At 40.5% G+C, this 17,074-nt stretch overlaps 1 protein-coding gene across 1 annotated transcript in view; it reads left to right on the top strand.

Annotated features, from left to right (window-relative positions):
* Positions 1–16,374, top strand: part of FUT10 (fucosyltransferase 10) — an 83,647-nt gene extending 67,273 nt beyond the window's left edge. Inside the window, exons 4-5 of the mRNA XM_039254425.1 lie at positions 4,174–5,009; positions 15,653–16,374. Coding sequence (XP_039110356.1) covers positions 4,174–5,009; positions 15,653–15,877 — 1,061 coding nt within the window. The 3' untranslated portion in view covers positions 15,878–16,374. The remainder of the gene's footprint in view (positions 1–4,173; positions 5,010–15,652) is intronic.
* The last annotated feature ends 700 nt before the right edge of the window (positions 16,375–17,074 follow it).

Raw genomic sequence — 17,074 nt, 5'->3', positions numbered from 1 at the left:
AAGGAGCGAATAAATTTGTCAGTATTCAGTAAACACAAAATAACCCAGAGAAATGAAAGTTTGAATCTGAAGTTGTTAAATGGGAGAGCCGGTAAAGAGGACTCTATAAGACTAGTGAATTAATGGCATGCAAGGTAGTCACATTTTTATGGATTTGCCTTAGTTTAATTGACTTTGATTTCTTTAAACGTTCCAACTCTTGGGGCGCTTGGGTGGCTCAGTTGGTTAAGCATCTGACTCTTGATTTCTGCTCAGGTCATGATCTCACAGTTCGTGGGTTTGAGCCCTGAGTATGGCTCTGCATAGACAATGTGGATCCTGCTTAGGATTCTCTGTCCCCCCCACCCCCTTCTTTCTGCTTCTCCCCTGCTCATGTGCTTTGTCTCTCTGTCTCTCTCTCAAGATAAATAATAAACTTTAGAAAATAATAAATGTTCCAACTCTTGTTATAGAGGGCCAATGCCCTCTCTGGAGTTGGCGAGAGGTAAAGAACTCAGTTGTTCCCTGAGCCATCTATAAAAATTGTTCAGTATCATCATTCATATTCTAGACCATGATATCCTCAGTGACATATGGTTGACCCTTGAACAGTACAGTTAGTTCTTAGGGGCTCCATACCCCACACAATCGAAAATCTGCGTCTAACCTTGGAATCCCCCAAAACTTAACTACTAATAGCCTACTGTTCCCTGGAAGGCTTACCGATAATATGAAGAGTCAGTTGACACATATTTTGTATATTATACATTTTATATACTGTATTCTTACAATAAAGTTAGACAGAAAAAAGAAAATGGTTATTAAGAAAACCATAGAAGAAAATACATGTACATTACTATACAGTGTTTGTTGAAAAAAAAAAAATCCACTGGTAAGTGGACCTGTGAAGTTCAGGTCTGTGTTGTTCAAGGATCAGCTGTAGTTTAGGGCTGTTATGGTTCTGATTTCAGTATTCTTGATGGTTGACAGTCTGAAGCTGTAGGTTTGGCGGAGAAGCTCCCTGGGCAAAATGCCATATTTTAAAAATCTTTCCCAGAAAATTTTAGTTTGGAAGAGTCTGATTAAAAGTCAATTTTAATATGATTTTGTATGTGTCTGTTGTGTATGTATCTCAGGGAAGTAGTTAGGAAATACTTTTTAAGGTAAAAAATAATGGGAAAGGTTTCTGGAAAGTTAGATTCCTTTAACTTTCCTTTCTGTTAAAGAGGAATTCCCGCGCTTTTAAAGATGGCCTCACTCCTACAAACTAAACAGAACTCAGATGACTATACTAGAGCCTCACACTCTCATTTTTAAAAAGCTGTGTTCTCTTTTGCAGCATGAATATAAATGGATGTATCTTGCTGCGATTCCACAGGCTTTTGTTACTACTAAAGATTGCATATACACGGGACCCCCTCCCCTTCTCCCCTTCCTTCCCACCTGAAGGCTCCAGTAGAACTTGGCGAAAGGTATAACGAGCTGGCAAGCCCTCCTCTCCTCGTTACAGTGAATGAGGGGCCCGTAGTTGGTACCAGTCTCAAGTCCCATTCATATTATGAATATAGCCTGAGTGGACCTAGAAACTGGCCACAGAAAGATGTAGACATAGCTGTTTTCAGTGCCTGTTATCCTTAACTGATGTGGACAAGCAGAGATGACACTCAGGCTGTCTCTGAAGCACAGGGAGCAGGTGTCGGGTCCTGCCGCTGTCTTCTTCTGCATTTTGGATACTTGCTGTGGCACAGCCTGGGCGAGGCAACTACAGAAGCATTCATGTACCGTTGAGCAGCCAAGAGCCAGCCACTGGCGTCTGATGTGCTCATCCAAGACACCTGTGCCTGCCCCTCCTGTTAATTACGGACCCACTTCTGTTCTAATCATACCCCTCCAATCTTTTTTTTTTAAATACAAGGAATAAGTCCCTTCTTTAAAAATTTTTTTTCTAAATGTTTTATTCATTTCTGAGAGAGAGAGAGACAGAATGAGCAGGGGAGGGTCAGAGAGAGAGGGGAGCACAGAATCTGAAACAGGCTCCAGGCTCTGAGCTGTCAGCACAGAGCCCGACGCGGGGCTTAAACCCATGAACTGTGAGATCATGACCTGAGCCAAAGTAGGACGCTTAACCGACTAGGCCACCCAGGCACCCTGGATACCCCTCCAATCTTAATCTTGTATCTTGATCACTGCCTCTGACTCTTGTGGATTGGACTCCAGTTCTTCCTCTCCCAGGCAGATGGGCTTGATTCTTGCCATGCCTTCAGTGGAAACTTAAGGCTTGAACTCAAGCATATGGGTTCCTCTTCCTATTGTTGACCAGTTGACCAGCAACCCCTTCATGGGCAAATTGCCTTTCTTCTCCAGTTCTCTCCTTTCACATCTTCCAGTTTGTTTGTTAACTTTTGCTGAGCATCTAACTCTATGTGTCATTAAATTTCAGGTGTGTAGACGAATGTTCTTTTTTGTTGTTGTTGTTTTAATGTTTATTTATTTTGAGAGAGAGACAGCACAGTAGGGGAGGATCAGAGAGAGAGGGAGAGAGAGAATTCCAAACAGTCTCGCACTGTCTGTGCAAAGCCTGACATGGGGCTCAAATTCATGAACTGAGTTCATGTTCTGAGCCAAAATCAAGAGTAACGCTTAAGCAACAGAGCCACCCAGGCGCTTCTATTCTTTTTGATGGTAAAGGTCAAATAGGGCCAATGCCGAGTAAAAAAATACATAATCATTTTAAAACATATATTTATTTTGTCAGAGAGAGAGAGAGACAAGTGGGGGTGGGGCAGAGAGAGAGGGAATGTCCCAAGTAGGCTCTTTGCGCAGTCAGCACAGAGCCCAACGTGGGTCTTAATCTCATGAACCGTGAGATCATGACCTGAGCTGAAATCAAGAGTCGGACGCTTAACCGACTGAATTGCCCAGGTGCCCCTACTTAATCGTTTTTATATGTTAGTCTTTCATTCCTGATCATTGAGAATAAAAGCCTGGTATCAAGACAGTAGTATTTTCTTCAGCAGTTTTTCTGTGCTCAGTATCTGTCCTCCACCATAATCTTATTTGATCTTTAATTGTTTGAAAGCCTTTCTTGATTAACTGACTTCTTGATGTACTGCTGGCACCAAAGAGTATATATTTATTTGAGAGAGTGCTGCACCAGCATTAAACAATTAATTTTTACGAATTCTACTAGAGAATATGTTTTATTCCTCTGGACGCATTTATTTGGGCTTCCCCCCCCCCCTGCAGTGGATGGTCATAGATAGATTTTTTTTTTTGGTGCCATTTCCTTACATTTAAAAACTCAAATCAGGGGCCATAAAATCATCAATGTCAGGAACACTAGAAATTCTGGTACATATTGTGGTATTGTCTTAATTCTTTCTCAGTTACAGAAATCACTTCTTTCTGATTGAGTCTCCTCCATACACACTGTCAGGAAACAACTGCTTATCACATCCATCACTTCTGTCTGTACAGGATCGTGTTTCAAAGGTTTCCCAATTAATCCTGTGGAAGCAAGAGTCGCTCATAATTATAATCCTGTTATGCCTTCTTTGTTTCTTGTTATGCCTTCTTGTTAATTCATGTCCATCCTGCCTCGGTCTGTAGCATAGTGCTATTATCAGCTGTTTTGTCTTTAAAAGCCTCTTGTCTACCATTTTGACTAAGATTGATTCACTGTACCTTGTTGAAATCGATCATTCTGGATGAAAAAAAAATCTATACCATATATTCATTCTGGCTACTTTTGCATGATTTCACTTTTTTTCAGTCCGTCAATGCCAAGCTGGCTGCGTTCCCCTTTCTGGCTTCCTTTCTCTTGCTCTTTTCTTTTTAAGAATCGTCTTTCTCTTTCTTTCTCCTGCCTGCCCCCTCTTAGACAACACCTCTGGGAAGAAAAGCCAGTTGGCGGAGGGGGGCAGCAGAATAAATTCCCACTTTAGAACCAGGCTAGACAATGCTCCCATTTCTCTTTTTTATAAGATCAGAAAGAGAGTCCCTCTCCTTGGCGGTCCTCTCCCTGAGCAGTTTGTAAGGTGCAAGTGTCATGACTGACTGCGAGGCACTTTGCAGACATTGGGAGCATCCTTCATTATAGCCTCAGGCTCTTCTGTATTCTGATCTCACCAGGTAGATGCCAGCCGAACACGAAAATTCTTTTGCACAGACTCATATTTTCTTTTCTTCTTCTAGGCACTGACTTTAACATAGATAGCTTACCTCTGCCTCGGAAAGCCCATCATGACTGGGCCCTTTTTCATGAAGAGTCTCCAAAAAACAATTACAAGCTCTTTCACAAGCCTGTCATCACCTTGTTCAACTACACTGCCACCTTCAGCCGGCATTCCCACTTGCCACTGACCACCCAGTACTTGGAGGGCATAGAAGTCCTGAAGTCCCTCAGATATCTGGTCCCTTTGCGGTCCAAAAACAGCCTTCGAAGAAGACTTGCTCCGCTGGTGTACGTCCAGTCAGACTGTGACCCGCCATCAGACAGGGACAGCTATGTCCGAGAACTGATGACTTACATTGAGGTTGATTCCTATGGTGAGTGTTTACGAAACAAGGATCTCCCTCCGCAGCTAAAAAATCCAGGCTCTATGGATGCTGATGGCTTTTATAAGATCATCGCACAGTATAAGTTTATCCTTGCCTTCGAGAATGCAGTGTGTGACGACTACATCACTGAGAAGTTATGGAGACCTCTGAAACTGGGGGTGGTCCCTGTGTATTACGGGTCCCCCAGCATTGCTGACTGGCTTCCAAGTAATAGAAGTGCTATTCTCGTGTCTGAATTTGCTCACCCTAGAGAACTGGCAAGTTACATCAGACAATTGGATCACGACGATAGACTGTATGAGGCCTACATAGAATGGAAGCTGAAGGGTGAGGTCTCCAATCAGCGACTTCTCACTGCACTCAAGGAACGGAAATGGGGAGTACAAGACGTCCATCAGGACAACTACATTGATGCATTTGAGTGTATGGTGTGCAGCAAGGTGTGGGATAATATCCGGCTTCAGGAGAAGGTGAGAGGATCAAGGTGTGGCGAAGAGGCACTAGGAGAGCCATCTTGATGGCCTCTGACATTTTGTATCCTTTTTTTTTTTAATATTATCATTTTTTAAAGTTTATTTTGAGACAGAGAAAGCAGAAGGGACAGAGAGAGAGGGAAGGAGAAGAGAATTCCAAGCAGGCTTCGTACTGTCAGCATAGAGCCTGGGGTGGGGCTCGAACTCAACAAACCACAAGATAATGACCTGAACCAAAACCAAGAGTCAGATGCTTAACTGACTGAACCACCCGGGCTCCCCGTCATTTTGCATCCTTCTGTGGCAGCCACTTTGTACTCCTCTTCATCCCCATGAGAGAGGCCAGGCGCTGCAGGAAGGTGAATATCTCATTCCTCATGAAGTTTACTAGTCACATCCTTCTTCCCGAAGGCCTTAAACTCCCCCTTATTGTTTCTTCCGGAGGACACTATGCTGCAGGTGCTGGGCAGTGATAGAAGCAGGCTGCAGGAGAGGGAAGAAAAAAATACAAAGCTGGAAAGTTCTAAATCTCATCCACATTGTCAGTTCTTTAACTTTTCTATCAGTGTTCTGGTTTCTGCCAGACCTCTTGCATGCTTGCCTCACAGGCTACTCTTGGAAATTTATTTTCATTTCACATGTGCAGTCTAACATTTCTCTCTCTCTCTCTCTTTCTGGCTTATGCTTATTAAATGAGAAAATATTCAAATAATGATGGATAATCCTTAAACTATTTCTTTTTCTGAAACTATTATAAAGAAATTTCTTAGTAACATCTTGAGATTTCTCGATGCTCTTAACATTTGCTTACTTTATTTATTTATACTGGGAATGGTCCTACTTTGTATATAACTAAATTTGTTAGAAGGTAGTTTATTGACATAAAAAGAAAGATTAGGTTAATTTACCTTTGAAATTAAAAAAGAGGGGTGCCTATGTGGCTCAGTCAGTTAAGCATACAAGTTTGGCTCAGGTCATGATCTCACAGGCTCTGTGCTGACAGCTCAGAGCCTGGAGCCTGCTTCAGGTTCTTTGTCTCCCTCTCTCTCTCTCTGCCCCTCCCCTGCTCACACTCTGTCTCCCTCTCTCTCTCAGAAATAAATAAATATTTTAAAAAATTTAAAAAAAAAAGAAGAAAGAAATGAAATGGCCCACATATACTACTTGGCCATCTCCCATCATTCCCTTGCCCAACTCCCATATACACATAACGTTTTATCTAAGTTCTCTGGAGGTAAACAATTTTTGTTACATATTGAAGTGTTTATTTTGGCCAGTGTATTAATTTCAGGTCAGACATAAACCTAAATAGTTCATTGAATTATTTTTGTGTATTGTATAGATTAGGCTTTCATATGCTAAATATGTACATGTTTAGACAAATTTACAATACTTGAATGATTATTTTCCTCATTTTAATAAGTATCAAAATTTAAATTATTTTATCTAGTTTTATATAACAAAGATTTACTCATAAAATCATTTATTTTAAGCCAAGCATCATGGTTGCTGTATAAACACTAACTATGACATCGGCCTTCTCAGAGAATGCATCCTGACTGGAAACAACTTCCTCTTTGACCTAATTTACTGGGCCACGTTACAGCAAAAACCAAAATCCACACACTGCAAAAAACATGAAAAAGTAGAGACCACGTTAATTGCCCATGGTATCCTAATTATTTATTCTGAATGTCAATTAAAGCAGAAAACAAGACTTCTGAGGGTGATGATTTGCCCGGGGCTGTCTACCAAGGTCTTTGCCAGGCATGGCCATGACAGTCACAGAAAAGCAAAGAACTACACAAACCCTAACTGTCTGCACCTCACAGACGGCCTTTTGGAATGATTCCTGGGGACTGGAAGAGAACGTATAATGACGTTGGTAGATAGCTTTGTAAAAGTTACAGGAGAATGCATATATGCCTGCGTTTCCAAAAGAAACAGCTAAACGGTGTCATTTCAGAGTGCCTGAAGGTGATGTAATTGCATGTCCTTCTCTTCGGAGTCTTTGAAGAAAAGCAGATGGTGTAGGGTGTCCTCTGGCATTGGGTGTCCTCTGGAGTTGCTCTGATCCCTCCCCGAGAAGTGGTCAGCGAGGATGATTAAAAGGCTTTGCTTGCATTTCAATGGACGTGCTACAATTCTCAAATGCTAATGTGCTCATTATTGAAAAGCAGAACAAAATGTACTGTGAAAGTAAATTAAAAGGGTATTAGACCAGTTCTTTATACTGGCATTTATTCATTTGTTTTACAAAATTTGTTACAGCCTACACATGCCACGCCTTCAAGTAAGCTACTTATATATAAGTTTCTTCACTATTTCTCTTGCAGCCAAAGAAAAGCTAAAAGAAATAATTTGATTTCCTCTAACTCCGATTATTTTTCATCTTGTGGCTGGGAATAATTTAATCATTGTATTTGGATGGAGAAGATATTATAAGAATATCAAATGCATTTCCCCTTCCTCTACGCTGCTTCTCTGCTCTCCCTCCACACAGACGTAGTGAATCATCTATTGCTGTGTAAACATTAATGTCACAGATTTAGTGGCTTAAAGCCACGCATATGTATCATCTCACAGTTTCTTGTACGTTAGCTCATGGCTGAGGTGGGGCCCCCGGAAGCCTGCAATCAAAGTATCAGTCAGGGCTGGGTGTTTACCCGGAGGCTCAACTGGGGACAGGTCTGCTTCTAAACTCACATGCTCATTGGCAGATTCAGTTCCTTGAGGCTGTATCACTGAGGGCTTCAAGTCCTCTTGTTCCAAAGAGGCTGGAGGCTGCCCTCTGCTTTCAGAGGCCACTCCCATTCCTTGTCCTGAGGGCTTTCCCAGCATGGCCGCTTACCTCCTCAAAGCCAGCAAGGGAGTGAGAGAGTTCAGCAAGACCAGCACTGCCACCAGCCTATGTGTAATGATGTACGTGTAATCACATACATTCTTTTACCTTTGCCCTATGTTATAGGTTAGAAGCAAGTGAAGATACCTTGCACACTCAAGAGGAAAGGGATACAAGGGCATGAATACCAGGAGGCAGAAATCATGGGGGCCATCTGGAGTCTGTCCACCACACCTGTTGAATCTGAGGAGGCTTGTTCTCTATGGTGTATGCTTTATTTATGTAGGGGAAAGCCTTTCAGTATCAAATTCATTTTAGGCAGTTAAAGAACATTTACTGATATACCATCCTGTCCTCAAAAAGGCTGTAATAGGGGAGACAACATATAATCATCAGAGATTTAACTTCACAGGATTGGGATAAGCTTTTAAAAAATTAGCCTTGAGGTATAATTGATACACAATAAACTGCACATATTTAAAATGCGTGGTTTGGTTAGTTATGACCTGTATCTGTGAAACCATCTACCCCAATCAAGATGACAAACATTTCTGCCCTCCCCAAGAGTTTCGTCATGCCCCTCTTTAATCCATCCCCTCTCCACCTTCTTTCTCGGGCAGCTACACATCGGCTTTTTGTCACTTCTGACAAAGAAGCTAAGGCACGTTTCTAGAATTTCATGTAGATGGAATCCTGTAGTGATTCTCTTTGGCGTCTGGCTTCTTTCAATCCACATGATAACGTTGACACCCATCCACAACACTGTGCGTGTCAACAGTTCCTTTCTCTTTATTGTTGAAGTTCACACATGCCAACATGGCCTTATCCATTCAGCTGTTGATGGACATTTGAATTGTTTTCAGTTTCTGGCTGTTACAAATAAAGGTGCCATGAACATTCATGTACAAGTCTTTGCGTGGATGTACGTTTTCATTTCTCTTCTATAAATACCTAGGAGAAGAATAGCTAAGTTATATGGTAGACGTATGTTTAACATTTTGAGAAATTACGAGACTGTTTTCCAAAGTTACTCTGTCTTACGTCCCCACCAGCATTGCATGGGAGTTCCATTCATTAACAGTCGGTGTGGTCAGTCTTAGTTTTTGCCATTGTGCTAGGTGCATAATGGTATCTCACTGTGACTTAATTTACATTTCTCTAGTAATTAATGATTTTGAGTTATCTTTTAGTGGTTTATTTGCCATCAATATCTCCAGTGACAGGTCTCTTCAAATCTTTGCTCATTTAAAAAAAGATTGAGTTGTCTTGTTATTCTTTAGTTGTAAGAATTCTTCATGTATTTTGAGCAAATAACAAATGTTTTCTTCCAGTCTTTGGGTTGTTTTTCCATTTTCACAACAGTAGCTTTTAAGGTGTAAAAGTTTTTAATTTTGATGAAGTCCAGCACATCATTTTTTTCTTAATATTTGCAAGTTATGTGTCCTGTATAAAAATATTTGTGTAACCCACGGTCACTAACATGTGCTTCTATTTTATTTTAGAAATGTTGTAGTTTTAGCTTTTACACTTAGGTCTGTTTTCCACTTAGACTTAATTTCTGTAATGTGGCATGGTGTAAGAGTTGGGGTTTGTTTATTTAGATATAATAGGATCAATACCATTATTGGAAAGATTATTTTTTCATGATTGAATTACTTTTTTTTTTCTAAACTCAATTGGCCTTATATATATGGATTAATTTCTGGACTGATCAATATGTCTGTATTTAAGTGTTAAAGTCATAATAAGTGTTAAAATGAGATAGTGTCAATTTTCCAACCTTGTTCTTTTTCAAAATTATTTTCATCATTTTAGGTCTTTTGCTTTAACATATAAATTTTAGAGTCAGTTTGCCAATTTATATGTGAATGCTTGCTAGCATTTCTTTATATTGTGTTCAGTGTAAGTATCAATTGACAAGAAAATTGAGACAATCCATAAGAATGATATATCTGTCCATTTAGGTCTTCTTAATTTCTCTAGATTGTTTTATAGTTTCTTGTGTACAGGTTTTTTATAACTCTTTGGTCAAATTTATCACTAAATAATTCACATTTTTTGATAACATAGTAAGTGGTATTTTTTTTAACTATAGTTTTTGATCGTTTGTTGCTAGTATATAGAAATAAAATTGATTTTGTATGTTGGCTGCAGTTGAATTAACTGCAGTCTTGTTAATTACACCAATTAGTTATGGTATCTTTTTTAAAGATTTCTTAGGATTTTTCTACATAAATGATCATGTTATTTATAAAAGAAGACAGTTTTATCCCCACCACCTTCAATCTATTTGCTTTTAATGTCTTCTCTTTTTCTCCTTTACTGTATGAAGACCTTCATGATAACTTTGAAGAGTACCGTTGGGATCCTGTGTCTTCACCTAGTTCCCCATCACAGAGGGAATTGTTTTTCATCATTGTTTATGTATTAGTTGTAGGATTTTTGGTTGATGCCCTTTCGCAAGTTCAGAAAGTGTCCTTCTATTCTTACTTTGATGAGAATTTTTTTTACCTTGAATGGATCCAGAATTTGTCAAATGACTTTCTATATCCATTGAGGTATAGAAATCCTATGGTTTTTCTTTTGTAGTTTATTTAATGGTGAATTACAGAGATGATTTTTGAAGGTTAAGTGACCTTGCTTTCCTGAGAGTAACTTCACTTGGTTATAAATATATTGTCCTTCTTATTTATTGTTGGATTCGAATTGCTGAATTTGTTGTTAGGAAATGTTGCATCTGTGTTCATGAGGTATACTGGGCCATGTTTTCCTTCCATTGTCTTGGCTAGTTTTCATATGTGGTAATGCAGCTCAATTGTTCCCTCTGCTTGTGTTTCCTGAGTTTGTGGAGATTTAGCATTATTTTTTCCTTAACTGTTTGTTGAATTTACCAGTAAGCCATCAAAGTTTTTCTTTGTGGGAAGGTTTTTAAGTGTCAATTGAATTTTTTTAATAGATAGAAAGCTGTTCTTGTTCTTCATCTCTTTGTGAGTGAGCTTTGGTAGATTGTGTCTTCTGAGGGATTTTTAAACATTTTCTCCAAGTTGTCAAATTGACATGCCTTTATTCTTTTAACATCAGTACCAAATGTATGTAACCTCTGTCATGTATGATATTAATTTATGTCTTTTTTTCATGGTTAATCTAAATAGAGATTCATCCATTTCATTGATCTATTCAAATAATTAGCTTTTGATCTTATTATTTTTTCTTCTGTTTTATACCTTAATGATTTCTGTTTTAATTTTTCTTTATTTTCTTTTCTTTCTTTTTTTAAATATAGTTTATTGTCAAGCTGGTTAACATGCAGTGTGCTTTTGGTTTTGGGGGTAGATTCCTGTGGTCCATCATTTATATACAACACCCAGTGCTCATCCCAACAAGTGCCCTCCTCAATGCCCATCACCCATTTTCCCCTCTCCCCCACCCCCACCATCAACCTTCAGTTTGTTCTCTGTATTTAAGAGTCTCTTATGGTTTGCCTCCCTTTCTGTTTGTAATTATTTGTTTCCCTTTTCCTTCCCCCATGGTCTTTGGTTAAGTTAATTTTTCTTAATTTGGACTTAATTTGCTCATTTTCAGATTTAAGGTAGAAACTTGGGTCATTGATTTTAAACCTTTATGCTTTCATAATATATATATTTAATGCTATAAAATTTCCTCTAACCATTACTTGAGCTACCTCCTACAGATTTAGGTTACCATGTTAACGTTAATTCAGTTTAAAATATTTTCAATTTTTTGCCCTGCTGCCAATCTCCCTCCTGGGCATCTGATGGAGGTCCATGGGAAAGAGCTTTTGAGTGGATTTGAACTCTTCTTTTGTGTCTGGGGCTCCTAAGTAATCCAAACTGGCATGATAGCCCATACTTCACCTTTAAGAATTTGTTAAAAAATTTAACTTGGGGCACCTAGGTGGCTCAGTTGGTTAAGTGTCCAACTCTTAATTTTGGCTCAGGTCATGATCTCACGGATGGTGAGATCGAGCCCTGCATGCCTGTCAGCACAGAGCCTGTTTGGGATTCTCTCTCTCTCCAAATAAATAAATTAACATTTAAAAAAATGTTAACTGATTTCTTATTACCTATTTGTATGATGACCACCTCTTTCTCCTGTGTTCTGTCAAAGGTTAAACAGATCGTGTATCCATCTCTCCCTAGAGTGGCCTGTCCCTCTGGAATTCTGTTTACCTGGTTGCTGTATGATTTCAGTTCCCTGATGGCCTCAAGAAAAGTTATGAATTTATAGATTACCTCACATTGTCCTTGTTGTGAGAATAGGAGCCATGTTCTCTTTGGAAGCAAACTGTTTGTTAATCATGCTTTAGAAACAGCTTGTTCTTCTGCCCTGGACCCCAGCTGGAAAGGCAATTTGGGATGCTGAAACTTAGTTACTTCTAAAATGTCATGACTGTTTCATCAGAAACACTTCCTTCAGGTCATACTGTGAAATATTTCTACAAGAACACTAGAGTTAAGAGTCCATTTCATAAGATTATTTTCTTTGTGATATCACCTCCAATGGAACTTTATCCTATGCTGTTGAATGGACTCTTGAGTGTCCATAAACAGATATTAGTACTGGCTTTCTCATATAAACAGTTATGTAAGGTCAGGATTGGGAAGGCCATCCAATGGCATGTGGTCAGTATGGCTACCAGCCAACTAGTGATTCTAATATCACGAACAAGTCATCTGCTGATCATCCTGGAACATTTCCAGTGCTGGCAATTGCATTATTTTTTAGGGTAGCCCATTTTATCTTTTGTTAATTTGACAGTTATATTGTTTTTTATTTTGAACCTAGACTTTCCCTTCTATAGTCCATTCTGAGCTACCTGCTTCTGACTCTTTAGTTCAATGGGATATAGCCTTGCATCTCTACATATTAGTCAATAAATATGAGCAGTGACCTCTCAAAAGTTGTTTTTGCGATCATCACTTTGCATCCTTTCTTCATTCTGTTCTGCTCTTGCTCCAAATACAATCTCTACCCAACCATAATCTCTCTCTAAAGTAACCCCAATTTTGAGCCCACCTCTAGTTTTCTGGAAAAAAATTGTATTGCTGTTTATACTTTCCCGATTTTAAGTCTTAGCATTTCCTAATGGTTCGCTGTTTGGATCTGTGTTCTGGTTCTCTGTGCTCAGTGTTGTCTTGGTAAAGAAATCCTGCCCTAGTTTCAGGCCCTTGGAGGCCAAACTCCATGTTCATTTATCAGTGGTCCCCAAGAGCAGAGAGGTGTAGCCTTTACTCTCTTCCAAACATGTTAATTCATTCTTCAACTTAGAGTTCCTTCAGATGCTTGAAGAAATCTTTATATGCATTCTAGGTCATCTCTTTTCCTGGCTACACCCTAGTATCTTCCACTGTGCTTCCTGTGGGAGGTTTAACAAAGAGAATACATTGATTCAACCGTAGGTAGGCACCCAAATTGTTATATTTCCAAATTGGTTTTTCTACTCTGCTTTGTAAATTTGTGATGGATGAAAATTCTAATGATTACAAATACAACACATTATAGGGGCGCCTGGGTGGCTTAGTTGGTTAGGCGTCTGACTTTCGCTTAGGTCATGATCTCACGGTTCGTGGGTTCGAGCCCCGCATCGGGCTCTGTGCTGACTGCCAGCTCAGAGCCTGGAGCCTGTTTCAGAGTCTGTGACTCCCTCTCTCTCTGACCCTCCCCTACTCATGCTGTCTCTCTCCTAGAAGTAAATAAAACATTAAAAACAAACAAACAAACAAAAAAAACAAATACAACACATTATAAACCCTATTATTTTCACATTAAATTTTTTTAGAAAAAGATACACATGCACATAACTCAAAATATTAAATACTTTTATAAAGTTCGTTAAAAAAAAAAAATAGTATGGGGCTCCTGGGTGGCTCAGTCGGTTGAGCATCTGATTTCGGCTCAGGTCATGATCTTACAGTCCCTGGGTTCAAGTGTTGTGTCAGGCTCTGTGCTGACAGCTCAGAGCCTGGGGCCTGCTTCAGATTCTGTGTCTCCCTCTCTCTCTCTGTATCTCCCCCTCTGACATTGTCTCTCTCAGAAATAAACATTTTTAAAAAAAGAGCAGTCTTTAACATTCCCCTTTTCTCCCTCCTCGGTAGCAATCTCTTACCACCACACTTAGCTCATTATTTTGATATTTACCCAAGGTTTCTAAATAACATGCTTCTACACTAATTTTTTGATGTTTGAAAAAGGGGAGCCTGAAGACTCCCTTGCCTGGCATTTGAAGATTTTCCTTTCCTATCTTTTTTTTCTATTGTGTTGACACCTCTATTTTTTGCATGCTTTCCTCCCTTTTTCTGTGTTTTTGCTTTTGATTGATCCTACCTTTGGATAGCTTCTCGAGAAGGAGTATGTGAGGATGTCTGAAATGTCTTCATTCTACTCTAACGTGTAAGCACTAGTTCAGCTGAGTGGAAACTATCAGTTTTTCTTAGAATTTGGAAGGCATTTTGCATCGCCTTTAAAAAAAAAAACACCTTAATTTTGAAATGATTTTAAATTGACAAGAGAATTACAGAGACGGTATACAGTCCCTGAACACCTTTCACCCGGCCTCTCCTCTTGTTAACATTGCACTTCAGGACACGGTCCGTGTGCACACTGCTAACTCCCCTGCAGGTGAAGGCTCCCCTTCACCCGTTTTCCCACCAACATCCTTTGTTTCCGGATCAAATCCAGGGTACCAGATTGAACTGAGCGCTCGTGTCCCCTTAGTCTCCTCCAAATTGGGACAGTCATTCAGTTTCCTCATTTTTAATAACTTTGATAACTTTGATGCTTTTAAAGAGTACTGGTCAATGTTTTGGTAGACCGTCCCTCCATGGGTTTGTCTGATGTTTTCTCCTGCTAAACCTTGGACTATGGATTTGGGGGAATAATATAGCAGTGGTGAAAGGGCCTTTCTCATCACATCTTATCAGGGGCTGCATGGCATCAACGTGACCTATTACTGGTGACGTTAACTTTGATTGCTTGGTTTAAGGTGATCACTGGTTTAAGGTGGCTTCCTCTGTGAGGTTACTAGTTTTCCCTTTCTATTAAGCGAGTTGCTAAGTTCAGGCCATGCTCGAAGGGAGGTGAATTAAGCTTCACCTCCTTGAGAGAGGAATATCACACAGTTTGTGGACAGTTGTTAAAACCACCACAATAATGAATAAACCTTTAGGTGGGGATTTTTTTAAATTATTTTTTTTTCATGTTTTATTTCTGAGAGAGAGAGAGACAGCATGAACAGGGGAGGGTCAGAGAGAGAGGGAGACACAGAATCTGAAACAAGCTCCAGTCTCTGAGCTGGCTGTCAGCACAGAGCCCAACGCGGGGCTCGAACCCACAAACCGTGAGATCATAACCTGAGCCGAAGTTGGACGCTTAACCGACTGAGCCACCCAGGTACCCCTAGGGGGAGATATTTTGAGGCTATGCAAGTATTCCCTTTCTTCCCTAAAGGTTTACACCCTAATGGTAACATTCATCAGTTAGTCCCACCATTGCTTTTTAACTTCCAGTGTCCCTGTGAAGAAATCTAAAACCATCCTCACTTCTGATCCTCAGAATTAGACGTGTCCTTTCAGGGAGGTTGTAGAGTCTCTCCCTCCTTTTCTGTGTTCTGAAATCTCATAAAAATATTTGGCACGAGACTATTCGTTTCACCGTGGAGTGAAGATACTTGCTTTCAAAGGAAAAGTACGTGTTGGGTGCTGTGACTGTGAGGCAGGGACAGGGGACTTGTGCTCCCTTATATGTAATTTTACTTCTTTTCTCCTTTCTCCCAATGCAGGGCTTACCACCCAAAAGCTGGAAGGCGGAAGTTACCCACCTGAGCTGCCCGGAGCCCACGGTGTTTGCTTTCTCACCTCTGGCTCCACGTTGGAGCTCCTTGAGGAAGATGTGGATACCGAGCTTTCAACAGTCCATGAAAGAAGCCCAGGCACTAAGGTGGCTGGTTGATAGGAATAAAAATTTTTCAGCTCAAGACTTCTGGGCCCTAGTATTCAAGGACTAATTTCTACAAGTATCAGAACGATAGAGACTAGCGGGGCCCTCTGGAGGTTTATTTTCGAGGTTGCCTTAATACACGTATACAGTTGCTGCCTTGTAGACCATCCTTCAGGCTGAGGATTAATTGCTGGAGTACTCAGAATGAGCCCTCTCAGATAATCAATATGAATTACCCTTAGAGGTCACCTCTATATTTTTTATACTAAAACAGTAAATACTTCTTACGGACACTGGTCGCCTTCAGTTTCCGTGGCTGATGTACCTGCCTCCTTCTGTGGACACTGAGCTAGTGGGGAGAGAGTGCTTTCCTCACCACAAGGGAGGCAGAGGGTGGAGCTGTGGATTCTTGATACTCACCTCACTGTCTGCAGCTTATTAGTATTTGGCAAGCCCGGTGTCCCGATGCTAAGCATGAACAAACGCACTAGAACTTGGCAATGAGAGATTCCATCTGTTGGTTTCTGGGGATGTGAGCGAGTAATAAAAGCTGTGTAGATTTTATCTGCCGTTCACTCTTCAAGTCAGAAGAACGTATGCACGTCTGCCTTCTCGTGACTCTCATACCTCTCTTTGCTTCTTTTCACCTTGCCCTGCATCCTTCCCCGCTTTCCTCCCAAAGTGGAATGTCTTCTGAAGGCATGCCTTCTCCCTGTGTGTTTTGAACAGGGAGACATTCTCAATCGTCTCTTACCCTGCAGAGCAGCATAATAATCATAGGACCTGGGCCTGACACCCTGTTTGTTTCCATCAGTGCGAGAGTGGAAGTGAATGTCCCCAGGAACCCCAGTTGTGTTGAAGGTGACTTGTTTTTTCTTAGGATGATATAATGGTGGGCAGCCTCACTGGTTTGTGAGTGTTCCCTGTCATTTCTGATCCTGTCCTGGAGAAGGCTTGGCTGTCCTGGAGGCATCTTCTACTAGAGAGTTCCATGAAAGACGAGGAGAGAACACTGGCTCGCATTGTCTTCCCATGTGAGGGTGAGGAGGCTTTTAGAGAATACTAAAGCCCCTTTCCGCCCAACATGTTATGGCTTTGGTGCTCTTTATTGTGGAAAGACGTAAGCTACAGAGGACAGTGAGAGTCCCCGATACTCATGTCCCCAGTGTGGTATACGGGCAAAACTTAGGGTGGCTCCCGTGATACCAGCTACCCCTTTATCCGAAGCCAGTGCCTTTACATGCCAGCTGTGAACAGTCTCTTC

This window comes from Hyaena hyaena, unplaced genomic scaffold, assembly GCF_003009895.1.
Source record: "Hyaena hyaena isolate Hyena2069 unplaced genomic scaffold, ASM300989v1 scaffold_488, whole genome shotgun sequence".
NCBI classification, from domain to species: Eukaryota; Metazoa; Chordata; class Mammalia; order Carnivora; family Hyaenidae; genus Hyaena; species Hyaena hyaena.
This window is presented reverse-complemented; position numbering and strand designations above follow the sequence as displayed.